Below are 26,158 nucleotides of genomic sequence, written 5' to 3'. Positions count from 1 at the left end.
CCCAGTCTCGGACCAAAACGTCAACTGTTTTAATCATTTTCATAGATGCTGCCTGCCCTGCTGAGTTCTTCCAGCGTTTTATGTGTTGAAACTGAATCTTTCAGTTCTTTGAAAAAAATGAGATAATGAACTGAAAGGTAATGAAAATGGGTGAAATGGGAGCAAGAAAGTTGAATTAAAATTGGTGAAATGAAAATGAGCTGCATTAAAGCATCTGTTTCTCTCTCATAACATTGTGCAACTTGAATTCTAGTCAACACATTGCCACAAGGGGTAGAATTGGAGAATTAGCACTAGATGCATAAAGAGAGGTTAGGGGACATTTTATTTGAGAACAGGGTTATTAGAAAACTAGCTCATAACTGCAAATGAGTATTAAAGCCAAGTCAATTACAACTTTTAGAAGGAATTAAGTAGATGCATAGTAAATAATATTTTCACATTGAGGATTTGGTGCTGATGCCTCTTGTAAAGAAAGGTAAAGAGAACTGATATTACTGAAATTGCACAGCTTTGAAGAAATGACCAGAACAGAGATGCCTTGGGGAAGTGTACATGTAATTTATTGAGGGTGTTGAGAAAATTATTCAGGGAGTTTAAAAAACATGGGATCCCAGGACTTAAAAGTTGTAGAACAAAGTACTAAAATAAGGCATGGTAATAGTTTTATGGAAATTTGCTATAATGACAATGAAATCAATGTGCAAAAATCTTAGCACCATTGTTACAGATGCATGAGAAAGTTTGTAGAGATGCTCACAAGTATGAGAAGTTTTATGATTTCAAATGGGAGAAGCTTGCTTCATAGACTGGAATTAGTAAATAAAGGACATATATTAAGATAATTTGCAAAATAATCCAAATGTAGAAATGTCAGTGTCACTTTTGCTGAACATATCTATATACACCTACTCTACGGCTCCGCACTTCATGTGCTTCAGATCAGCATGTGCTGGCCAGTGCAACCTAAACCCTACAAGTCACTGCAAGATGTCAGGGCCTAATGCATCAAAGGAAGACTGCATACTACATAGCTGATGCAGTACAAGCCTACAATATTTCTGAGGAAACCTCTGAACAGCAAAAACTCCAGCTCTACCACTTGCTAAAGATGACAGGCTTTGGAAAGCTTCTCAAAGTCACTGATGTCCCAAAGCAAACCAAAACATTAAAAATAGATCAACTACAAAACTTTTATATTATCTTGAAAATCATCTATATATTTTGGAACAAAAAAGTTCCTGAGGAAAGGTGATACAACTACACAAATCTTTCTCATCTTATCATGATGACTTGTAAATTTGCAACATTCATTTACTGATGGAGTAGCAGGTTTAACCTTTTCCAAAGTAAAAATGTTTTCAAGTTCTTTTATAAACCATGTGAACTCTAAACTAAGTAAATTCTTTCATCCTTGAAATCAGATTGTTATCGTATTTTTGTACTTTTCTATGTTTTCTGCAATCTAAAGGCATCTCTAAATAACACTGATTTCAACAAATCTTTTCCAATGGGGATGCAAGCATAATCTATCAGTTGGAAGGTGAATAAGCAAACAACTACACAAAACTAATCAGATGGCCTTTAAATCCAATTTATTATGGTACATAGTAGAGTGGATCTGTGTTTAGTTCAAGCTGCTCTCTGCATGTAGTAGCAAAGTAAAAGGGCAAAGTAAGTCAGCAGCATTACTCCACTTCCAAGCAGCATCTCCAAACTAATATTCTTGGGTACGTGTGGCTTTCTTTTGCATCTCTTGATAAAAGAGTAATGGAGTAATTCCATGCTCAAGATTAGCCATCAAAAGTGAAATTTATTGTCTCCTAGGAAAAATTGTATTGAGTTGCTTCTTGTCTCTTTAAGATGTTGTTGATAAATGTTCTTAATATTTGGACAGATTCCGGTAATTGATATTTTTGTATCATGAGCTTCATATCATAGTTAAAATGGTAATCTCAAAAATATAACTGAAGTCCAGTAGCTAATCTTGAACAGAATGTGAATGATTATTACTTTCCACAACAAATTTTTATGTCAGCAAAGTCATAAAAGGAAAAGAGATATTAATTATTAAGTGTTAAGCCTACAAATTTTGCAAGAACTACATTTCACTGATCTTTTGACTGATCACATAATTATATTTCATGCGGCAAAACTCAGTCTCCTCAAAAAAGATAAGCAGAAAACCTCAATAACAAAAAAGATGGAATTGTCTCTCTTCAATTTTACTCAGTGTTTTGTACACTGTGTTTAATGTTTACCAGTTTTAGAGGAGTACTTTCAACAAGCACATTATACATATATACACTAATGCACAGATCCTTAATGATTCAAAGTTCAAAGTAAATTTGTTTATGAAAGTACACCGATGTCATCATAAACAACCTGAGATTAATTTTTTCTGCCATACCCAATGTGGTGAACTATGTGCCTGTCTGGACACGCCCCCTGCTGACTGCTCCTGTGGCTCCTCCCACAGGCCCCTGTATAAAGGCGATCTGAGTCCTGACGCTCGGCCTCAGTCTCCAGGACATAGTATGATGGACACTCTCTCCTGGTTCCTTCTTCCAGTCAATAAAAGCCGATATCTCGCCTTACGTCTCAGTGTGAGTTATTGATGGTGCATCACCCAACATTACTATAGAATAGTAACTGTAACAGACTCAACGAAAGACCCCCCCCCCCCATTATGATGTTTAACCAAAACGCATAATATAACAAACCGCAAATGAAAAAAGAAGAAACAATAATATAAAAAAGCAATAAATATCAAGAACATGAGATGAGCATCTGAAACTGAGTCCATTGGTTGTGGGAACATTTCACCATTAGGGCAAGTGCAGTTGAGTGAGGTTACGGATATAAGTGCATTTAAGGAAACGAGATTTTAAACTCCCAATACTGACTATCTTGCTAGTAAACGTGCAGACTCTGGTGAATAAAATCGATGATCTTAGACCTAGGGTGCTGAATCAGAGAGTTGTTCAGGACTGCGTGTGTCCTTTGTTTCACGGAATCCTGGTCAACCCCTTCTGTACTGGATACAGCAATTCAGATCGATGGGTTTACTGTACACCAACAGGATAGATCTATACAGTCTCTCAAAAGCAGAGGTGGAGGAATATGCCTCATGATCAACTCTTCTTGGTGCACAAATATATCAGTGCTGTTATAATTCTGCTCATCAGACCTAGAAAATCTAGCAATTAAGTGCCGTCCTTTTTCCCTACCACGGGGGTTTTCAGGATTATTTTGGTAGCGGTATACATTCCACCTTAGGCCAATGTCAATCAGGCTTTAGATGATTTGAGCAATGGGATCAATGCGTATACTGTAATCAGTTCGTTTGTTTGTTTGTTTATTTATTTATTTTTTCTTCTATATTATGCATTGCATTGAACTGCTGCTGCTAAGTTAAAAATTTCAGGACACATGGTGGTGATAATAAACCTGATTCTGATTATCTCCTTTTGTTCAAGAGGCTGAGGGTTAAGGGGTAGTAACTGTTCTTGAACCTGATGTTGCATGTTCTGAGGCTCTTTTACCTTCCTCCTGATGGCAGCAGTGAAAAGAGAGCATGACCTGGGGAGTGGATTCCTGATGTGGATGCTGCTTTCCTATGACAGCATTTCATGTAGATTGTGCTCAATGGTTGGGAGGGCTTTACCCATGATGTAGTGAGCCGTATTCACTACATTTTGTAGGACTGTGCATTCAAAGGCATTGGTGTTTCCATACCAGACTGTAATTTAACTGGTCAATACAATCTCCACCACACATCTACAAAAGTTTGTCAGAGTTTTTGATGTCCTGAATCTCTGCAAACTCGAAAATGAAGTAGAGGCTTTGCCGTGCTTACTTCATAATTGCACTTGTGTGCTGGGCCCAGAACAGATTCTTCAAATTATTCACACCAAGGAATTTACAGTTGCTCATCATCTTCACCGCTGATCCTCCAATGAGGAATGGCTCATGGACCTCTGATCTCCCTCTCCTGAAGTCTCTAAGCAGTTCCTTGGTCTTGGACCAAGGAGAAAGAGGTGGTGTCCCTGCACATAGTTCTAATTTTATCATGTAAATACTGAACTGGTAGTGTAAGTACTTTCATTTAGCTGTAAGCATGATATTGTGGAATACTATGCAGACAATTATCTTCCTCAATAATAACATAAATCTGTTTTGCTGTTAGAATCTATCTTGTCGGATAGCTCTGTTCTAATGTCAATATTTTATATGTTAAGTTTATCTTTTTTTAAAATAAAAGTTCCTTTTCTGCTATACTATCCCTCCTCATGTTTTTCCAGTTTTTGACTGAAGTTGACTAGTATGTATACTTCTTGGCTGGCCATATGAGAAGACAACCAGTTGATTATTTGTTTCCTTGTACCCAACGACAGCTGATATTTTAGTCTCTGTTAGATCATTACTTTTCACTTAATTCTTTTCAACTTGTTCCAAACTAAACCATGATTCAGTCTCTTAGAAATAGATGTTAATTTATAATTATCAGAAATTTAATTGTGTTGATGCTAGTCAATATTTTTAACAAGTGCAGTCTTACCTTCAGTTAAAGGCATAAACAAAATGCTTTCATATCTTCTGAGATCAGTCTATTGACATTTTAATACAAAATTCAGTATATTTATATTTAACAAAACAAAGTAAGGCCAACTCAGCAAGAAAAAGTAACGCAGTGTCATTTATTATTTGATTACTCCAATTACTTACGCATTTGGCCCAAAGGATATCTGAGAGGCTCCAGCACTTGAATGCACAGAAGGTCATGGACTTGACCTCCAAACCTTGCCACAACTCCAACTACGTTAGTGTGTTACATGATAATGAAATGATACCAGAGGAGAACTTTTTACAGTCAGAAACACCTGTAAGTACAACTTAATTACTAAATTGCCCATCCATCCAGGTTTGAATAAAGCTGGATGAATGGCCAAAGCAAAACATGCTGAGAAAACTTCACGGTTGGGCAGCATTGTCGAAAGAGAAGCAATCAATGTTTTGGGTCCATGACCCTTCCTTAGATAAAAGGTTGCATAGCCAAAATGATGACTGTTTCTTTTTCCATCAATACCATCTGCTCTTCTGAGTTATTCTTTAGCATATTCTTGATATAATTTATATGATGTGCCCTGCAAATTATTGGAAGAAAGATCAGATAAAAATCTATATAAGCTATCAGAACACCCTTGCTGCTGAATTTCTAAATTCTTCAAACATGTACTTGAATTTCAAAATGACCTTGATTTATATTTAAGAATAAAGCAAAGTGGACCTGGGAGCACACAAAAGTACATATATTCTGATCCATGTATGCATATAAACTGTTGTGACTCATTACAGTCAATACCTTAGAAGTCCATATGAAAGCTTGATTACACAATCTGGTCAGGCATTATGTGAGGTGGAGCCAGTTCCAAATAATGACCATGTAAGACAGCACATGCTTACAGCTGCTCCCAGAATGCACTGACATCATACAGATGCGTTTAAAGGTCTTTTAGTGTTTTGGAAAAGAGTCTATAGCATGCAAAGACATTTAAAATATATTCAAATGGATTTAAAGATAGATTGATATTTTATTAATCCCAAAGGAAATTACAGTGTCACAGTAGCATTAAAAGTGCACAGATATACTGTCTAATGGGGCGGGGGAGGGAGGGGTCATCACTTACCCGGCTACAGGTTGACTTATTATAGAGCCAGATGGCCAAGGGTAAGAATGAGCTCATATAGTGCTCTTTGTGCGCAGCTCAGTTATCTTAGTCTGATACTAAAAATGCTTCTCTGTTCAGCCAAGGTGGCATGCAGAGGATGAGAAACATGATCCAGAATTGCCAGGATTTTCTGTAGGGTCCTTTGTCTTACCATTGGCTCCAGTGTGTCCATTTTGAATTCTATAACAGTCCCAGCTTTTCTAATCAGTTTATTGAGCCTGTTCGCATCAGCCATGTTGAAGCCATTGCCCTACCACACCACCGCATAGAAGGTTGTACTGGCGACAACAGACTGGTGGAGCATATGAAGGAGAGGCCTGCATACTCCGAAGGACCTCAGTCTCCACAGGAAGTAGAGGCAATTCTGGCCTTTCTTGTACACAGCCTCTATGTTGGTGCTCCACTCCAGCCTGTCATCCAGGTACATCCCCAGGTACTGATAAGTTGTCACCACATCCATGTCCTCACCATCAATAGTAACAGGGAGCAGTGCAGGCTTCGTCTTCCTAAAGTCCATCACCGTCTCTTTAGTCTTACTGCTGTTCAGCTGCAGATGAGTCAGCTTGCACCATTTGACAAAGTCCTCCACCAGAGGCCTGTATTCATCCTCCTGTCCTCCCTTTATATACCAAACTATTGCTGAGTCATCAGAGAGTTTCTGCAGGTGACATGACTCAGTGTTGTATCTAAAGTCCAAGGTATACAGGGTAAACAAGAAGGGAGCCAATACCATCCCCAGTGGGGCCCCAGTGCTGCTTTTTGCCATATCTATCACACAGGTCTGAAGCCGCACGATCTGTGGTCTGCCAGTCAGGGAGTCCATTACCCAGGATACAATGGAAGTGCCAATCTGCATTGAACAGAGCTTTTCCCCCAGCAATGAGGGCAGTATGGTATTGAAGGCACTTGAGAAATAAAAAAGAATGATTCTCACAGTGCTGCCCTGCTTATCCAAACATGAGTAGGCTCTGTTCAGCAGGTAGATGACAGCATCGTCGACTCCAATGTGCTCCTGGTAGGCAAACTCACTGAGGGCTGATCTGACCAGGAGTCGGAGGTGAGCCAGGACCACCCTCTCTAGGGTCCTTATGATGAGTGAGGTCAGGGCCACCCTTCTTGGGTACTGGGACCACACTTGATGCCTTACATACAGCCATGATCTTTTCCAAGCTGAAAATTATCAAGAATGAAAAATTTGAAAAAAAAAATCAATTAAAATCTCAATAATTCAGCCAATAAAAACATTACAATAAAACATAATAACAGCTTAGATACACAAAATGCTGAAGGAACTCTGCCGATCAGGTAGCGTCTATGGAGGGGAATAAATTGTCAACATGTTGGGCCTTGATCCCACTTAGCTTTCTCCTTAGGCCCAGAGATCCCATTCATCATTCTTCTGCCAGCCCTCCTGTCATGAATCTGCCATAACTTCATTGCACACCCTTCTTGCACAACAGATATCAACGGCAAATCCAGAAATGATTTGGGCTGTCAATTGATCTTCATGTCCCTCCTTGCTTTATTTTTTTGTACCTTGTTTTGTATTGCATCTTGTTTTCACCTTTCAGTAAATTTAATTCTTTACATCCCCTTTCCTAGTTGTTCATTTATTTTCTTTGGAATGATCAGCTGAGTTGTGTTCTAATTCACCTCCAGAATGGCTCGAGGCTCCGCTCCTGCCTCCTTTACCTGACCTTGGATTAGCTAGACATCAAGCCCTATCCTAAAAGAAAAGCTTGTACATTTCTAGCTGTCACAATGTTATTGCTTCACACTTGATTTGTTTGTCTCTTAGATATTGACTGAGTGGTAGCACATGAATTAAATGTGCTTGTATTATTGCTGCACATAATGTTTGCCAACTTGATCTGAAGTAGCATGTTCAATTTTTGTTATCTAATTAAGATAAAGATTTATTTACATAGACCCTTTATGTCCTCAGGGTCTCAAAAGTCCTTTACAACCAACATGGTACAATTTCATACATAACTGCCCAGTTTGTTTGAAGTGAAGGAAATGGTCACAACTTTGCTCACATAATATAACCAGATCTTTTTCTTCATAACGTTGACTGAGAAAAAATAATGACCAAGACACCGAGAAGGGCCCTGCTTTTTCACATTGTGATCTCTAACAGGATAGCATTGTGCTGCTGCCTCAGAGCTCCAAGGACTCAGGTGCTAATTGTGTGTTATTGGGATGTCTCTCTGTGAGCACATGGATTTCTGCCAGATACCCCAATTGCTTCATTACAAAGACACACTGGTAGGTTAATTGGCCACTGTAAATTGCCAGCTGATACACCATGAGAAAATTATTAGTATGCTAGAGAGAATCCCATGCATCAGATATCTAAGTTATTAGATAGAAGTTTTTGTTTTATTAAAACTAGCTTTCTTCAGAAAATGGAAGACAAGAAAATGTTATTGGTCAATAAAGTCTGTCATAGACTATTATGCCTCACCTTCAATACACCATCACTGCAAGTAACTCCTATTCTATCCCAACAAACATGTAATTTCAAGAAGAGGTAAATCAAAGCAAGAAACAATGCAAAATTTCATAAATATTCTCAATTCCAAAAATTGGACAAATAAAACCTCTTCTCGTATATATGCAAATATTCTGAAATCAACAAGACTGCAGAAGCAAGAAAGCTGAAATAACATGTTTGAAACCTTCAACACCGTCAGACACCAACTGTAGAAAAAGGGGTTAACGTTTGAGATCAAAGACCCTTCCTTTACAACGAACCCCAATTCCTCACCCCTTCTCTGTTCCAAGACATGCCTATTATGACCTCCACAGTTACTGATCTGTCATTGCTGTTTCCTCAAATCCCAAAACTGAGTGAGCACCCAAGCTAACACTGTAACTGTGCTTTCATAACACTGGAACAGTTCCTTTTGTCCATCATCCCTCCCTCACTGATCATTTAGCTCTTGATCTGGGAATATTCTAATTTTAAAAATTCAAAGCTTATTTTGAAATCCCTCCATGCTTTGCATTTTCGGTTATCTGTCATCAGCTCCAGCTTTGCAGACCTTTGAGAGCTCTCTGCTCTTTCAATGCTAGACTATTGTTAATTTGTCTTTAGTAATTATAACCCAAATATTCCCAGAAGAACCAAGGAATGCTTTGCTAAGTTAAAGTTGCTGTCTAAATGCAAGTTGTAATTGTTTAGCATAATGCATTAAGAGCAGACATGAAAATGCATGTCATTTATAATATAGTATATGTTGAAAGTTCAAATTGATTTTGTTAAGTACCTTTTAAAATAGGAAAACACTGCATTACTGATTATCGTTTGCTGTGAATGTTAATATTTGAGATTAGAAGTGAAATAAATGTGTATTTTGAACTTTTTAATGTATTTTACAGTAGATTCCTTCTTGTTAATTATTTATTTAGCTTTGGAACCTGGTGCTTTGTTAATTAATGGATTCTCCACCATAGTTTTCAAAACTTCCGTCTTCTTTGGTCTAAACTAGATAAGCAAACATAATAAGATTTTGTATGGATATCTCAATTGTTCAATGATATTATAATGATTTAACAGGAAATAATATTTTGATTGAATAGGCTGCATCAAATCAGGTCAGGGAGCTTTTATCAAACGTTTATATTTAAATTCATGATGCATATGTTTAAAACAGATGCTAATAACTTTGTAATATTACAATAAATTATGATAATCTTCATGGGGTAATAGTACAGACTAAAGTAGGGGGTACATTCAGACAGAGAAATGAAGGATGAGCCTCAGTGTAGAGATTGTCCTTCAAGGTCCTAATATTTTCTTGTACACGGGTAAATGGGAGAAAGTTCCTCTATCGTTGATTCAGAAGAATAAAGACTCAAAAAGAATGCTAATCAAGGAGAATTCAAAGGACTTTCATTCATTAGTTTTTAATCAATATTATGTACTGTAGATGTTTTTGGACGATATCAATTTAACAGTAACAGTCACTGCCTATTTCTTTCATTCAGTTTTGTTTAGTCTCTCTCTCTCTCTCTCTCTTTCTTCATAGGCATTTCTTATTTAAGCCAGGATCTGGTACATCCAGTCTCTATGGTACTACCAATCCAAGCTACCCTTTGACCTCCAATACTGTTTACTCTCCACCTCCAAGACCCCTTCCCAGAAGCACTTTTTCTAGACCTGCCTTCACTTTCAACAAACCTTACAAGTGCTGCAACTGGAAGTGCACAGCTCTGAGTGCGACAGCCATTACAGTTACTCTTGCTCTTCTTCTAGCCTACGTTATTGGTAAGTGTCTTCCTTAGACCCAGCTGTTACTCTTACTACATTCCTTCATTATTTCCCTCTATGCATAATACAGTAATTTATCCTGTGCATACAAATAAATTATTATTGGTAGTGTTAAAAATTAAGCTTACCTTTATTTATGCCTGCACAAAATTATGAAAGCAATATCCTGGTACATTCCGCTCTGCTGATTGTTGGTTTTGCTTCTATCCTATAATTGTTCCATCTTTAGCTCCTTCATTATATATAAAAGGAAACTACAGAGTTGCCTCAGTTGTATGCCATCTATTTCTTGCAGGATGACTCCTTAAAACAAATATGCATAAAATTCTTTGACCCCTTTCATTGTGGATGAGATTTCCAGTGGCACCTTTTTAATTTGGCATGAATTATTTACAAGTCTATTTGGATCTTCCCAATTCAACAATAAAAACTCAAGCCAAATATGAAGCCTCTTTGCCTTTTACAGTATATTGGATAAGAACTGTAATATAGATGGTTTTCATCAATGTCTGTGGAACCTTTCTGTAAATACTTTGTTTTTTGTTACTTCTCCCCAATCATCTATTTAAGCAAAACTTATTCAGTTTCATTTTTCAAATGTTAAATTCTGCAAACAAAAGGAGTTAGATAATACCATAAATCAACCTGAAACAGTAACTAGCGGCTGATGTTCTATAACACCCAAAGATAATGTTCTCACTGAATTGAATCTTATTCTGCTGTGTAGCCTCCAACCTGATGGCATAAACATTGACTTCTCTAACTTCTGTTAATGCTCCTCCTCCCCTTATAACCACATCCCTGGTATATTTAGTTTTCACCCCCCTCCTTTTTTTTCTCTTTTTCTGCCCATCACTCTGCCTGTTCTCCATCTCCCTCTGGTGATCCCCTCCCCCTTTCTTTCTCCCAAGGCCTCCTGTCCCATGATCCTTTCCCTTCTCCAGCTCTGTATCACTTTTGTCAATCACCTTTCTGGCTCTCAGCTCATCCCACTACCTCCGGTCTTCTCCTATCATTTCGCATTTTCCCCTCCCCCTCCTACTTCCAAATCTTTCCTTTCAGTTAGTCCTGACGAAGGGCTGAAACATCAACAGTGTTTCTCTCTATAGACGCTGCCTGGCCTGTTGCGTTCCACCAGCATTTTGTGTGTGTTGCTTGGACATTTAGTGCTTTCTTAAACATACAATTAATTTATCATAACAATTAGCAGAAAATTAGTGATAGACTCTCCTGTAGTACTCTGATCTCTGTCACCTTTAATCCTCGTGGACATACACAAATAACAAATTTTATCAATATTATGTTTTGCATGAGTTTATATCACACAACCAAGCAGGATAACTGATAACCGTGCTACACTCATTGATAACTTATTTACAAATGTTACTGATGGGAAAGTAACAGGAGGTTTTTTTTTATAAATTATATTAGCAATCATCTGCCTGTTTTTGTAGCTTTTGAGAGCTGCAACATGATTACTCATGAAACTAAAACTAGTAGGTTAATTCAACATATAACAGAAGGTACCATTAAATCTCTTAAGGAGGAGTTCATTAAACAAGATTGGAATACAGTTTATGTAGATGAAGCCCATGAAGCATTTGTTTCTGTAATAACTAATTTGTCTGATAAACACTGCCCTCTAGTTAAAAAAGTTGACAAAGAGAAGTATAATGATAAGCCTTAGTTAACAAAGGGAATACAAAATGCTTGCAAAAAGAAAAATGTATTATATAAGAAATTCTTAAAACACAAAACAAAGAAAGCTGAAATTAAATATAAGATATATAAAATAAGTTAACAAGTATTATGAGATCTATTAAAAGGAGTTATTTTAGTAAATTATTGGAGAATAATAGAAATAATATTAAAAATACTTGGAGAGTTTTAAATGAAATTATTAAAAAGGATAAAAGAAAAGCAATCTGCCCATATTATTATAATTCAAAGAATAATATGGTAATTAAGGATACTAATTTGGTTACAGATAGGTTTAATGATTTATTTGTTAATGTGGTAACCAAATTAGCTAAATTAATTACTGAACCCAGCAATAAAGATGGAGTAAAAAGTAATATTATCAATATAAACACTTATACTATGTTTATTAGATCAACTGAGGAAAAAGAAATAGTTGATATAGCATATAAATCAAAGAGCAAGAAATCAACAGATTGGAATGGACATGATATGCATGTATTTAATTAAAAACATCATTGACTGTGTTGTGAAACCACTGACTCATATCTGTAATTAGTCTTTGATTGCTGGAAAATTTCCCAATAAAATTAAAATAGCCGAAGTCATTCCAATATACAAAGCTGGAGATAAACATGTATTTTCTAATTATAGACCAGTTTCTTTGCTCTCACAGTTTTCCAAAATATTGAAAAAAATATTTGTAAGAAGGTTGAATGATTTCATAACAAAACATAATATACTCTGTGAACAGCAATATGGTTTTCAGAAAAAACAGAACCACTACAATAGCATTAACAGATTTTGTAGAAGAAATATCAAATGCTATAGAAAGAAATGAATATACAGTGGGAATATTTCTTGATCTACAAAAAGTATTTGACACCATTTACCATAAATTATTATTAACAGAAATAGAAAGGTATGGTATTAGAGGGGTGGCACATGACTTGTTAAGTAGTTATTTGGAAGACAGGTATCAGTATGTACATATAAACAACTTGAATTCAAAACTTTTTGAGGTAACTTGTGAGGTTCCACAAGGTTCAGCGCTTAGTCCATTGTTGTTCATTTTGTATATAAACGATATATATATGGTTTCTCAGACATTAAAATGTATATTATTTGCTGATGATATAACTATATTTTGTAGTGGGGAACATCTGAAACAACTTTTGGATACAGTGGAGGAAGAACTAAAAATTATAAAGAAATGGTTTGATGCTAACAAATTATCACTGAATCTAAGAAAAACTAAATTCATAATATTTGGAAACCGTGCACCGAAAGTAGTCTTAGAATAAATGACATTGAAATTGGTAAGGTATCTGAAACCAGATTTTGAGGAGTGGTAATAGATAAATTAAGCTGGAAACCACATATAAATTATGTTAAAGCAAGAATGACAAAATCTATTGCAATAATGTACAAAGCGCAAGATTTCTTAAATCAGGAATCTTTGTATACATTATACTGTTCACCTATAGTCCCATACATGACTTACTGTGTCGAGGGATTGGGAAATACATACAAAACAAATACAAACTCAATTTTTCTATTCCAAAAGAAAGCCATACAAATTGTAAATAAGACAAATTATTATGAGCCATCCAACCCACGATTTATTCAACTAAACACTTTAAAATTCAGAGATCTTGTAGATTTTAAAATATTACAAATTATGTATGAAGTAAAAAATGGACAGTTATCACAAAGTATCAAGAGGTTGTTTAAAATGAGAGAAAGTCAACATGATTTGAGAGGAACATGTATTTCAAAAACAAAGGATAAGAACAAATGTAAAAAATCATTGTATTTCTGTCAGAGGGGTGAATCTATGGAACAGTTGTAGTGAGAATTTAAAAACATGCACCACACTTAACAAGTTTAAAAAATAATTTAATGAACAAATATAAAATACATGATTTAAAATTAATGGGAGTAATGTGAATAAATGATACTTGGAATTGGATTTTTGTGTTAAAAGATTATGAATTTTTTTGTTTTGATGTGAAGATTGATGCCAAATATGTTTTTGTATAAGTAAGAAGGGTAGGTATAGTAAGCTGTAGCTTCAGCCTACACCCTTTTGGTCTGTTTTAATGTTTTTGTTGTTTTATGCAATCATTGTTGAGAATTATGTTTTATGTTATGTTTGTACTGACCAAAATAAAATTTCATTCATTCATTCATTCATTCACCTTTCCCACTTCACTACCATCACACGATTTTGTTGCCTTCCTCCGCCTGGTTTCATCCACCTACTATATACAGAATCCAGACACAGGCTTGGCTCTCCCACCCTTCATTCCAGTTCACCTGCCATTCACCTTTCCTCTAATTGTTTCCATTACCTCCACTGTTACATATTACATTCCATTAACAGTATTTGTGTTCATAACACCTGCTCCAGCAGCTGCCTCCACATTCACCCTCCTGACCAACCACCTCAATCCATCTGCCTCTCATTTTTCTTGTCTGGTTCTACCTAACACCCGGCCACCTCGGTCCCCCCCAACCACTTATCTCTGTCTCCCAACTTCATGCTGTCTCTTCCCCTACCTGGTTCAGCCAATATTCCCACATCCTTAGGCCATCAATCATCAGTTTCAATACTTCCCCTCTCTACGTTAGGTTCCTGACTCAGGGTTTCACACTGAAAAATAAACAATTCTCCCCCTACCCCTATCCCCACTGCTATTTGATCTACTAGTTCCTCCAGCCAATTGTTTCTCCAAATTTCAATGTCTGCAGATTCTTGTGCCTCCTGTAATGGAGAGAAGCAGAGATTTTAGAGCCGGCATTAGTAAAGTCTGCCTATCCTATCCCAGTGCAGGTCAAAACATAATTATGAATTAAATTAGTCATCCTTTTCTTGTACCTTAAAACAGTCTGCCTCTTGGAGTGTAAACACGGCAACTACGTACATTTTTTTCTATAGATACTGACTAGTAACTGCAATGATCTACTAATTGAATTCAACCTGGAAATAAAAATCAGCTTAGGGCTGACTAATAACTTCAATCTTTTGTTATATAATTCTCCCACTAGCTACTCATTTTTTTTTCTTTTAAATACATTACATCTTTCTGCTTATAGCTAAGCTCACCATTTAACTAAAGCTCTTGTTCATTATTGCAGAATAGTTCAATGGCCTTTGGTAGTGATTGGGAAATATTAAATATGTGTCTCTAACTCAAGTAGAACTAGTCTGGAAAATAAAATTTAAAGCTAAAATTTAAAATGACAGTGTCTGGCCATGTGTGACATCATTGTCTGAAAATTGACTCACATAACCCTTTTAATTCAGGGATATTCAAATGAAAACTAAATCTTTCTTGGGATGCAACATGATAATGATCATTTCCATATCATATTTATTGTTTCTTGGGAAATCAGCAAAAATGAATTATCAGAGGCTCACATCAGATGAACAGCATGTTACCTGTACTTGGGAGCTTGACTTACAAGCAAAGGTTGCATAGAATAGTCCTGAAACATAATAGACTGAGAGGTCATCTGACAAAGGTATATAGGATTATGAGGGACATTGACAGGTTGAAAGCCATAATCTTTTCCCCAGGGAGGGTGTCCTAAAATCCAGAGGGCACAGGTTTATGATCAAAGATAAGAGATTTAAATGGGGTATCGGGACAGCTGCTTCTTGTGAAATTGTGGTTTGTACTTGGACTGAGCTGTCAGAAATAGTGGTTGAAGTAGGCATATTAGCAAAAGTTAAAAGTAATTAAGACCATAAGACAGGAGCAGAATTAAGCCATCTGGCTCATTGAGTCTACTCCACCATTCAATCTTGGCTGATCTATTTTTTTCTGCTCCTCAACTCCAGTTCCTGGACATCTCCCCATAACCTATGATGCCATATCCAATCAAGAACCTATCAATCTCTGCCTTAAATACACCCAATGACCTGGCCTCCACTGCTGGATGTAGCAACAAATTCAACATCCTTTGGCTAAAGAAATTTCTCCCCATCTCTGTTTTGAAAGGGTGCCCCTCTATTCTGAGTCTGTGCCCTCTTGTCCTGGACTCTCCCACCATGGAAAACATCCTTTCCACATCTACTCTGACTAGGCCTTTCAACATTTGAAAGGTTTCAATGAGATCCACCCCCCCCCCCCACCCGCCCACCACCGTCCTTCTGAATTCCAGTATATACAGACCTAGAGCTATCAAATGTTCCTCATATAATCACCCTTTCATTCCTGGAATCATCCTTGTGAACCTCCTCTGGACCCTCTCCAATGCCTGCACGTCTTTTCTAAGATGAGGGGCCCAAATCTTTCAACAATACTCAAGGTAAGGTCTCACCAGTGCCTATAGAGCTTCAGCCTTACATCCTGCTCTTGTATTCGAGACCTCTTGAAATGAATGCTAACATGGCGTATGCCTTCTTCACCACCAACTCAACCTGCAAGTTAACTTTTAGGGTGTTCTGCACAAGGTTTCCCAAGTCCTTTTGCACCTCAGGTTTTTGGATTTTCTCCCTATTTAGAAAATAGTCCATGCATTTATTTCTACTACAAAAGTGCATGATGATGTATTTTCCAACATCGTATTTCATTGGCCACTTTCTTGCCCATTCTCCTAATCTGTCTAAGTCCTTCTGCATCCTACCTGTTTCCTCAACACTTCCTGCCCCTCCACCAATCTTTGTATCATCTGCAAACCTGGCAACAAAGTCATCTATTCCATCATCTAAATCATTTATATACAGCATAAAAAGAAGTGGTCCCAACACCAACCCCTGCAGAAAACCACTAGTCACTGGCAGCCAATCAGAAACGGATCCATTTATTCCCACTCCCTGCCTCTTACCAATCAGCCAATGCTCAAACCATGTTAGAAACTTTACTGTGATACCATGGGCTCTTAACTTGGTAAGCAGTCTCATGTGTGGCACCTTGTCAAAGGCCTTCTGAAAGACCAAATCTACTACATTCACTACATACCCTTTATCTATCCTACCTGTAATCTCCTAAGAATTCCAACAGATTTGTCAGCCGGGATTTTCCCTGAGGGAAACCATTCTGACATTGTACGATCTTGTCCTGTGTCATCTAGTACTCCATCATCTCTAACAATTGACTCTAACATCATCCCCCACTGTGGTCAGGCTAACTGGACTATCTGCTTTCTGCTGCTTCCTCCTTTCTTAAAGAGTGGAGTGAGACTTGCAATTTTCCAGTCCTCTGGCACCATGTCGGGATCCAATGATTTTTGAAAGATCATTTCTAATGCCATCACAATCTCAAACACTATCTCTTTCAGAAGCATAGGGTGCAGTTCATCTGGTCCAGGTGACTCATGTACACTTAGGTCTTGCAGCCTTTTGAGCACCTTCTCCCTTGTAACAGTAACTGCACTCACTTGTCTTCCTTCACACACTACAACAGCAGGCATACTGCTAGTGTCTTCCACAGTGAAAACTGGTGCAAAATACTCATTTAGTTCATCAGCCATCTCCTTGTCTCATCGAAACATAGAAAACCTACAGCACAATACAGGCCCTTCAGCCCACAAAGCTGTGCCAAACATGTGTTTACCTGAGAAATTACCTAGGGTTACCCATAGCCCTCTATTTTTCTAAGCCCTGGGAAAAAGCCTCTGACTATTCGCATGATCAATGCCTCTCTTTTATTTTATTTTTAACATTCTTGGGAAAAAACTTTCACTATTTACTTTGCTATTATTTGCTAGCTTGCTTTCATATTTTCATCTTTTCCCTTCTGATGATATTTTTTTAGTTGCTCTCTGTAGGTTTTAAAAATCTTTCCAGTCCTGTATCTTCCCACCAATTTTTGCTTTGTTGTATGCCCTTTCTTTTGCTTTTGTAATAGCTTTGATTTCCCTTGTCAGCCATGGTTGTACTAATTTACCATTTGAGTATTTCTTCATTTTTGGAATACACATGTCCTGCACCTTCCTCATTTTCCCCAGAAATACTCACCATTGCTGCTCTGCTGACATCCCTGCCAGCAGCTCCTTCCAATTTATTTTAGCCAACTTCTCTGTCATACCACTGTAATTTCCCTTACTCCACTGAAATACTGTGAAATCAGACTTTACTTTCTCCCTATCAAATTTCAAGTTGAACTCAATCATATTGTGATCACTGGTTCCTAAGGGTTCTTTTACCTTATGCTTCCTAAACGCCCCGGGTTCATAACATGACATCCAATTCGGTATAGCTGAACACCTAGTAGGCTCAACGACAAGCTGCTCTAAAAAGCTATTTCTTAGGCATTAACCAAACTCACTCTCTTGAGATCCATTACTAACTTAATTTTCCCAATCGACCTGCATGTTAAAATGTCACATGACTACCATAACGCTGCCCTTTTGACAAGCCTTTTCTATTTCCTGTTTATAGTCTGTGATCCACTCCCAGCCACTGTTGGGAGACTTGTATATAACTGCCATCAATGTCCTTTTACCCTTACAGTTTCTTAATTCAACCCACAAGGATTCAACACCTTCGGATCCTATGTCACATCTTTCCACTGATTTAATGCCATTCTTTACCAGTAGAACCACACCACCCCTTCTGACTATTTCCCTATTCCTCTGATATGCTGTGTAACCTTAGACATTCAGCTCCTAAATACAGGCATCGTTCAGCCACGATTCAGTGATGGCTACAACATTAAAGCACAACGATTGGACAGACTTAGAGGGTTATGTCAAAGACGGACAGATAAGACTAGTTTGCTGGGCAACACAGTCAGCATGGCAGGTCAAAGTCAAAATAAACTTATTATCCAAGTACATGGACTGTGTGTGTGTGTGTGTGTGTGTGTGTGTGTGTTTGTGTGTGTGTGTGTGTGTGTGTGTGTGTGTGTGTGTGTGTGTGTGTGTGTGTGTGTGTGTGTGTGTGTGTGTGTGTTTATTCATACTCAACTTCTGCAAAAATCTCCAGATCCCTCCAAATCCACTGGTAGGATAGCAAATAAACCAGGGTTTTTCCCTCAACCAAAATTGCCGGCACTGAAGGCCTAATTACATTTTGTAGGCTCCATGGGGAGCCCATAATGTTTGAATGCCTGGCATCACTGGGTTCGGGTACGATTATTACCCTTCAACCATCACCTGAACCAATATGGATAATTTCACTCACCTCAACACTGAACTGATTCCACAAGGATGATACAAATCATGTTCAAAGTATTTTTTTATTATTTATCATTATTATCATTATTAATCGGTTTCTCTTTTAGTATTTGCACAACTTGTTGTCTTTTACACATTTTTTTCTATGTTTATGTGTAGTTTTTCATTGACTAATGTGTTTCTTTGTATCTACAGTGAATGCTCACTAGAAAATGGATCTCAGGGTTGAATATGGTGGCATATTTGTACCTTGATAATAAATTTACTTTGAACTCTGAACTGCAATCTGCTTACTGAAGTTTGCCTGATAAAGTCTCAGACAACAATGCAATTATCACCAACGATGCTGTTATTGACACACTGCAGGAAATGTTGGCCTATAGCCTCTCTGTCTAAATGAAATACCATGCCAACTTCACATTCTTCATTAGAGTTTCTACATATATTGTAGCCTGTCAAATCCTAGCCCATCTTTCCCAAAACACATAGTTTAGATTTACACCAGCTGTAGTCTCAAGCTAGAATCTTATATTGTTTGATTAGGGATTAAAAGATAACAGAAAGAGGAAATTACGAAGTGTGTATGTTGGCAGCTTTTGAATATCAAGCAATTCCATTAGAGCAAAATAATGAAAATATTATTAATGTGGAATATTATTTTTAATTAGATCCTATTTAAATGACATTGAATTGTTGATCATAAACCACGTATTCCCTTTGTTTCTCATTTAAAATGACAAGGCAATGGCATTGCTTTATATTAAATGTATTTTGTCATCAGCACTCAGCCCAAAAAGGTGACTTTCCTTCTGCCTCCACAAATGCTGCCTGACTTGCATCTGTAGACTCTTCTGTCTCCAAATATTAATTCATCTACTTAGTTTTCTGAAGTGACAGTCCATAACTTATTTTAAAAATTCAACTTCCTTCATTAGTTTTTTTTCATCTAAGTCTAAATCTGAGTGTAAGTGACAGTTGTGTCCACATTGCTAATTGACTGTTAATCAGGTGTGATTAGAAATGACACCACTTTCCACTGAAATTTTATTGGATTTTCAAGTCATTACCAAGTGAATGAGTCATTTCCTCAATATAAGAATCAATTTTCACATAGCCAAAGTTGAAAGGACAGTCTATAAGTTCACAAGCCCTCTGGATAATAAAAAGCAATCCATTGATTTCTTTTTTCAATGACATGAACAGAAAATGCTGGAAACATGCAGCAAGTCAGACAGCACTTGCCCAGAGAGATGGGGTGAGAAGTTCAATTGCGTAATGGTTGATGCATACTGTAAAATCAGTCGAAAAATAGAATCAGCCATTGATACCCACATTGCTAATGTAATGGAAAATCATGGATTTCATTGTATCTTTAGCCCTCAAAAGATGCAGGGATGACATTGCCCTAATGCAGTTTCTAAATGGAGCCTCTTCTGTCAAAATGATTCAAGTATAGGAGAATAATACAATATGGAGAGCACAGAGGAAAGCAGATTTAACAACAGTCATGAGCCTTGTTCCTGTTCTATTTAAGAAGTTGTTCAGTTGCTCTCAGGTTTGCTATGAGAGCACAGACAATCTATCAGAGTAATTCAACAGGTCGAGCAGATCTGTTGGGAGAAAGAAACTACCAATATTTCAGGTTGAAAACTTGCATCAGGACTAATTTCTTTTCTTCCTCAGATGCTGCTCAACCCACTAAGTTTCTCCAATAGATTGTTTGTTGCTCCATATTCCAGCATCTGCTGTTTCTTGTATCTTGATATGGAGGCAGTTGAGACAGAATATGTTTCTTTGAAAGAATATCTTGCCGTTGAGTGATAGAGAATTGAGGAGAGCTAGAAAATAAAGAACTCAACTTTTGATTTCTAATTTCATTCAGGTTTTCGGATATGCTCAAGAGCACAATAGCAACTTATTGCACTTAAAGTTGCAATAGTAACTTTTTCATGTGGTTACACTGACCTGTAACAGAGAGATTTGTCTGAGGCCACTGATGTAATTATGTTTTCTGGAACTTTCAGAGCTGTCCTGCAACTACATCCCAAAGAAGTCATCATGCATTTCTGTGTATGCTTAATGTTGATCATCACAAGAAGTGGGGATAGCAGAGGATTTGAAAGTAGAGTAATTAGATAGGGCAGGCATTGACCCAGGGAGGCTGCTTCTGGATGTTATGAAGATTGCACATATGTTACTGAGCATCACCTCAGCACCCTTGTCCACCAGCTCAAGGGCCAAATGAAGAAGCAGTCGATATTAGAATGCAGGTAGGCGTTGCCATCATATTATCTCGGAATGATTATGCTGCGAGTTAACCTCATGCCACCTAATGCATGGCACTAACTATCAGTCCCAAATGAAAGCCTTACTGTTGTCAACATAACACTCAACCACAAGACCCATACTTCCAACCAAAACTGTTTTGGTAGGATTCTGATTTAGGTACATTCAGTCATAATCCTGTTGGGTTAATGTCAACAACCACCATTGGCAAGAACATAACCTGAAAAAGCACGTGTTTACTATGACCAGACCTATATGTGCCGCAATAAAGATCTCAACTCTTGTGTTCTCTATTACTTCTTAAAACACTTAAAATAATTTGCCACATTCAGTATTAAGGTCCTTGCTTAATTTGTAGTATTAACCATATGCTATGCTTGGAGCTCATAACTAACCAGTTCCACTGCAAGTAACAGCTAAATTGGCCAGAAATACAGTAAAAATAATTTTATTATCTGGAACTGATGGATCCGGTGTGATTTCTGATAGATGATAAAATCCAAACTGCATAGTCTTTGCCAAAAAGGTAATCAAGATGCTTTCAGAATTTCCTTAATCTATCCTATCGAGTTCTGTGCTCTTTCCTCATGTTTGTCAGCTCATTGGCAGCCTTTTATACAACTGTTCTCAGTTGACATAAGAGCGTTTCCTTTAAGGTCTGACACATCCTGACTATCTGTGTGGCAACGGCCAGGCAGTTAGGATATATACCAAGGTCAACAGGAAAAGAGTGAAAAAGGAAAGACTATTTAGGAAACAAAGCAGCAATCTTTGAAAGGTGCTGGAGAAGTAACACTTTGCATGATCATTCATGAGGAGAGTTCAGAGAGGGGAATCAATGTCCTGACCAATCAAAAAACTATTAGCATCTGTCTTATATATATAAAGATTTGATCTCCACACCTGCCTGTGGCAAATAATTCCACAGATTCACCACTCTCTGACTGAAGAACTTCCTCCTCATCTCCATTCTGAGATGGTGTCCTCTGGTCTTAGACTCTCCCACCATAGGAAACATCCCTCCACATCCACTTTATCAAGGCCTTTCACCATTCAGTAAGTTTCAATGAGGCCACCCCTCACTTTTCTGAATTCTAGTGAATACAGGCCCAAACCCTTCAAATGCTCTTCATATAACAAGCCATTCAATCATGGAATCATTTTCATGAACCCACTGCAGTTTCAGCATATCCTTTCTAAGAAAGGAGACCTACAATACTCCTTGAGGAGACTTACAAAGGAGACTTATAATACTCCTTGAGGCCTCAACAGTGCTTTACAAAGTCTCAACATAACATCCTTGCTTTTATATTCTAGTCCACTTGAAATGAATGCTAACGTTGCATTTGCCTTCCTCACCACAAACTCAGCTTGCAAAATAACCTTTAGTGAATACTGCACAAAGACTCTCAAGTCCCTTTGCATCTCAGCTTTTTATGTTTACTTTTCGTTTAGTAAATAGTTGACCCTTCTATTTCTTCTACCAAAGTGCATGACCCAACATTGTATTCCATCGGCCACTTCTTTTCCCATTCTCCAAATCTGTCTAAGACCTTCTGGAGCATCCCAATTCCTCAACACTACTTGCCCCTCAACCTACCTTCATATCACCTGCAAACTTTGCAACAAAACCATCAATTTCATCACCCAAATCATTGACATATAATGTAAAAGGAATTGGTCCCAACACAGACCCCTGTGAAACACCATTAGTCACTGGCACCAAATGAGAAAAGGCTCCCTTCATTCCTTTATCTTAGCCTTCTACCAATCAGCCACTGCTTCACCACGCTAGTATCGTTTCTGTAATACCATAGGCTCATAGCTTGTTAAGCAGCCTCACATGTGACATCTCCTCAAAGTCCTTCTGAAAATCCAAGTATAAAATATCAATCGATTCTTCCTTGTCTATCCTGTTTGTTATTTCTTCAAAGAATTCCAACAGATCTGTCAGGCGAGACTTTCCATTAAGGAAACCATACTGACTACTGTTGATTTATCATATGTCTTCAAGTACCCTGAAACCTCATCAAAGCAGCAATTGTGTAAGTTTCTGGGAAAAATAAGGAAGGCGCAGGACAGATGTATTTCAAAAATGAAAAAAATCTCAATTGGCAAAATAGTACAACAGTAGCTGACAAGGGAAGTCAAAGCAAATGTAAAAAAACAAAAGAGAGGGAATACAACAAAGCAAAACGAGTGAAACCTGGTCACTTATCCCACCCATGTGATTGGTACAAATGTGGATCATAACTTCTGGTTGTTTACCTTCCCACTTAAGCATGCTGAGGGCTTGATCCGAGACATCCCAGACCCTGACACACAGGAGGCACAATACCATGAAGGAATCTCGTTCTCTCCCACAGACTCTCCTGTCTCTTCCATTAATTAACATCACAGCTTGCTTTTTATTTTCCCCCCCACCCCTCCCACTGAGTCACAGAGCCAGACTCGGCGCCAAAGATCCACCACTGTGACTTTCCTCTGTCAGGTCAACACCGCGCAACAGTATTCAAAGTGAGATACTTTTTATTCAGGGAGATGGCAACAGGGACATTCTACACTGGCTCCTTAAACCCTTTCCCCTTCCTGACTGTCATCCAGTCTCCTGTGTCCTTCACCTTGGGTGTAACTAACTCTCTATGTGTCTTATCTATCACCCTCTCAAATGATCAGAGTTCATCCAGTTCCAGCTCCAACTCCTTAATGCAGTTTGCTAGAAGCTGCAGATAGATGCACTTCTTGTAATTGTAGTTGTCAGGGACATTGAAGGTCTGCCTGCCTTCCCACAATCCCGCAAGAGGAGCACATTCAGTTATCCAGCCTGGCATCTCTACTGTCCTAGCTGAAAAGCTATAAAGAAGGGAAGGGAAAAAAACCTCATTGAGCTTTTCTTTCCATTGCTTTCTCTGACTGAAGCCTTGAAGAGCTAAAGCCTCAATATCACCACCCTGAATCTATCTGTTCAGAAAACTGCAACTACAACAATGACCACTGTGCTTGCCCCTGCCTTCCTTTAATTTGCTCTTGCTAATCAATCCCAAATGGTCAAAGCTCTTTATTGTGTGTGTTGCTATGATGTTTATGGCTAGTTTCTGAATAATTGCCTATGTATTACAATTTTTGTGCCACCAACCTCCTCTTAGCCATTATTGTCATTGCTGGATATTTGTTCAGTGAGAAATGTTGTGAACAATAACTCTGATGTTATCAAACTAGGTAAGTATTCAGTAACAGTATGGAATTTTCATATGCCAAATTAAGAAAGCAAAAGCACAATGTTAACTTTTTTAAACCTATTGAGAGTGAAATTTAGACACAAGACTTAAAATTAAGATGAAATCTAAGATATTAATGATCTGGATGATGGGGTGTAAATTGGATTAGTAAGTATGCAGATGATACTAAGGTAGGTGGCATTGTGGATAATGAAGTAGGTTTTCAACGTTTGCAGAGAGATTTAGGCCAGTTAGTAGAGTGGGCTGAGCGATGGCGGATGGAGTTTAATGCTGATAAGTGTGAGGTGCTACATTTAGGTAGGACTAATCCAATTAGGACATACATGGTAAATGGTAGGGCATTGAAGAATGCAGTAGAACAGAGTGATCTAGGAATAATGGTGCATAGTTGCCTGAAGGTAGAATCTCATGTGGATAGGGTGGTGAAGAAAGCTTTTGGTATGTTGGCCTTTATAAATCAGAGCATTGAGTATAGGAGTTGGGATGTAATGTTAAAATTGTACAAGGCATTGGTAAGGCCGAATTTGGAGTATCGTATACAGTTCTGGTCACCGAATTATAGGAAAGATGTCAACAAAATAGAGAGCATAGAGAGAAGGTTTATTAAAATGTTACCTGGGTTTCAGCACCTAAGTTACAGAGAAAGATTGAACAAGTTAGGTCTTTATTCTTTGGAGCGTAGAAGGTTGAAGGAGGACTTGATAGAGGTATTTAAAATTATGAAAGGAATAGATAGAGTTGACGTGGATAGGCTTTTTCCATTGAGAGTAAGGGAGATTCAAATAACAGGATATGAGCTGAGAGCTAGGGGGCAAAAGTTTAAGGGTAACATGAGCGGGAATTTTTTACTCAGAGAGTGGTAGCTGTGTGCAATGAGCTTCCTGTAGAAGTGGTAGAGGCAGGTTCAGTATTGTCATTTAAAGCAAAATTGGATAGGTATATGGACAGGAAAGGAATGGAAGATTATGGGCTGAGTGCGGGTCAGTGAGACTAGGTGAGAGTAAGCATTCAGCACGGACAAGATGGCCTGTTTCTGTGCTGTAATTGTTATATGGATATATGGTTATATCTCAAAGTCTTTAACTTTCAAGTTTGTTAACTTTTGGAGGAGGCAGAGATTTTGCTGGCCATTAATCCCAGCTGAATATTATTAGGTACAGGCATCAGCTGGAAAGGCAAGGAGTATATTGGCCTATATTCAAAAATGAATTGAGTTATAGGAGTTCAGAGGTCTTATTGTGATTTTATAGTGCTTTGGAGGATTATGTGCAATTTTGATCTCCTTACCTGAAAAAAGATATATTTGCCACTTCATAGGACATGTAATAATGATTCATCAGCACTGTTCCCTCCAAGCTGCATAGGTGCATAGCCACACAGTCACTGAAATGCACCCCTGCTCATAGTCTTTGATGCTGTGCAGGTGGAATTTTCTATCATAAAATGTGCCATGTAGTTTTCAAGGTGTAAAAATTTCTGGCTCAGAGCAATGGTTGGTCTGCACAGCTGTACAAATAATCAGAGGGAACATTGTTCATCAGACTGATTCCTGGATTAGGGCTTTGTTATGTGAGCAGAGAGTGAGTAGACTTGGCGTGTGTTGTCTAGAAACATGAAAAATGATCTCATTGAAACCTAGCTCCACCCCTCATATCTTTTGATATTAAGGAATGAAAAGCAATACAGAGCAAAATGAAGCAGGGGTGAAGGAGAGGAACGATCTTGATCTTTGTAGCAGAGCAGCCACGAAGGGCCAAATGACCCACTCTTGCTTCTATTGTATTATTAAAATCTTATTC

At 37.8% G+C, this 26,158-nt stretch overlaps 1 protein-coding gene across 1 annotated transcript in view; it reads left to right on the top strand.

Annotated features, from left to right (window-relative positions):
* The window catches only part of LOC132398041 (teneurin-1-like), a 742,532-nt gene that overhangs the window by 412,840 nt on the left and 303,534 nt on the right, over positions 1-26,158 (top strand). The window contains exon 4 of the mRNA XM_059976960.1: positions 9,767-10,005. Within this exon, the coding sequence (XP_059832943.1) occupies positions 9,767-10,005 (239 nt within the window). The remainder of the gene's footprint in view (positions 1-9,766; positions 10,006-26,158) is intronic.

Source organism: Hypanus sabinus, chromosome 8, assembly GCF_030144855.1.
Source record: "Hypanus sabinus isolate sHypSab1 chromosome 8, sHypSab1.hap1, whole genome shotgun sequence".
NCBI classification, from domain to species: domain Eukaryota; kingdom Metazoa; phylum Chordata; class Chondrichthyes; order Myliobatiformes; family Dasyatidae; genus Hypanus; species Hypanus sabinus.
The sequence above is the reverse complement of the archived record's forward strand: the minus strand, read 5'-3'. Positions and strand labels throughout refer to the sequence as shown.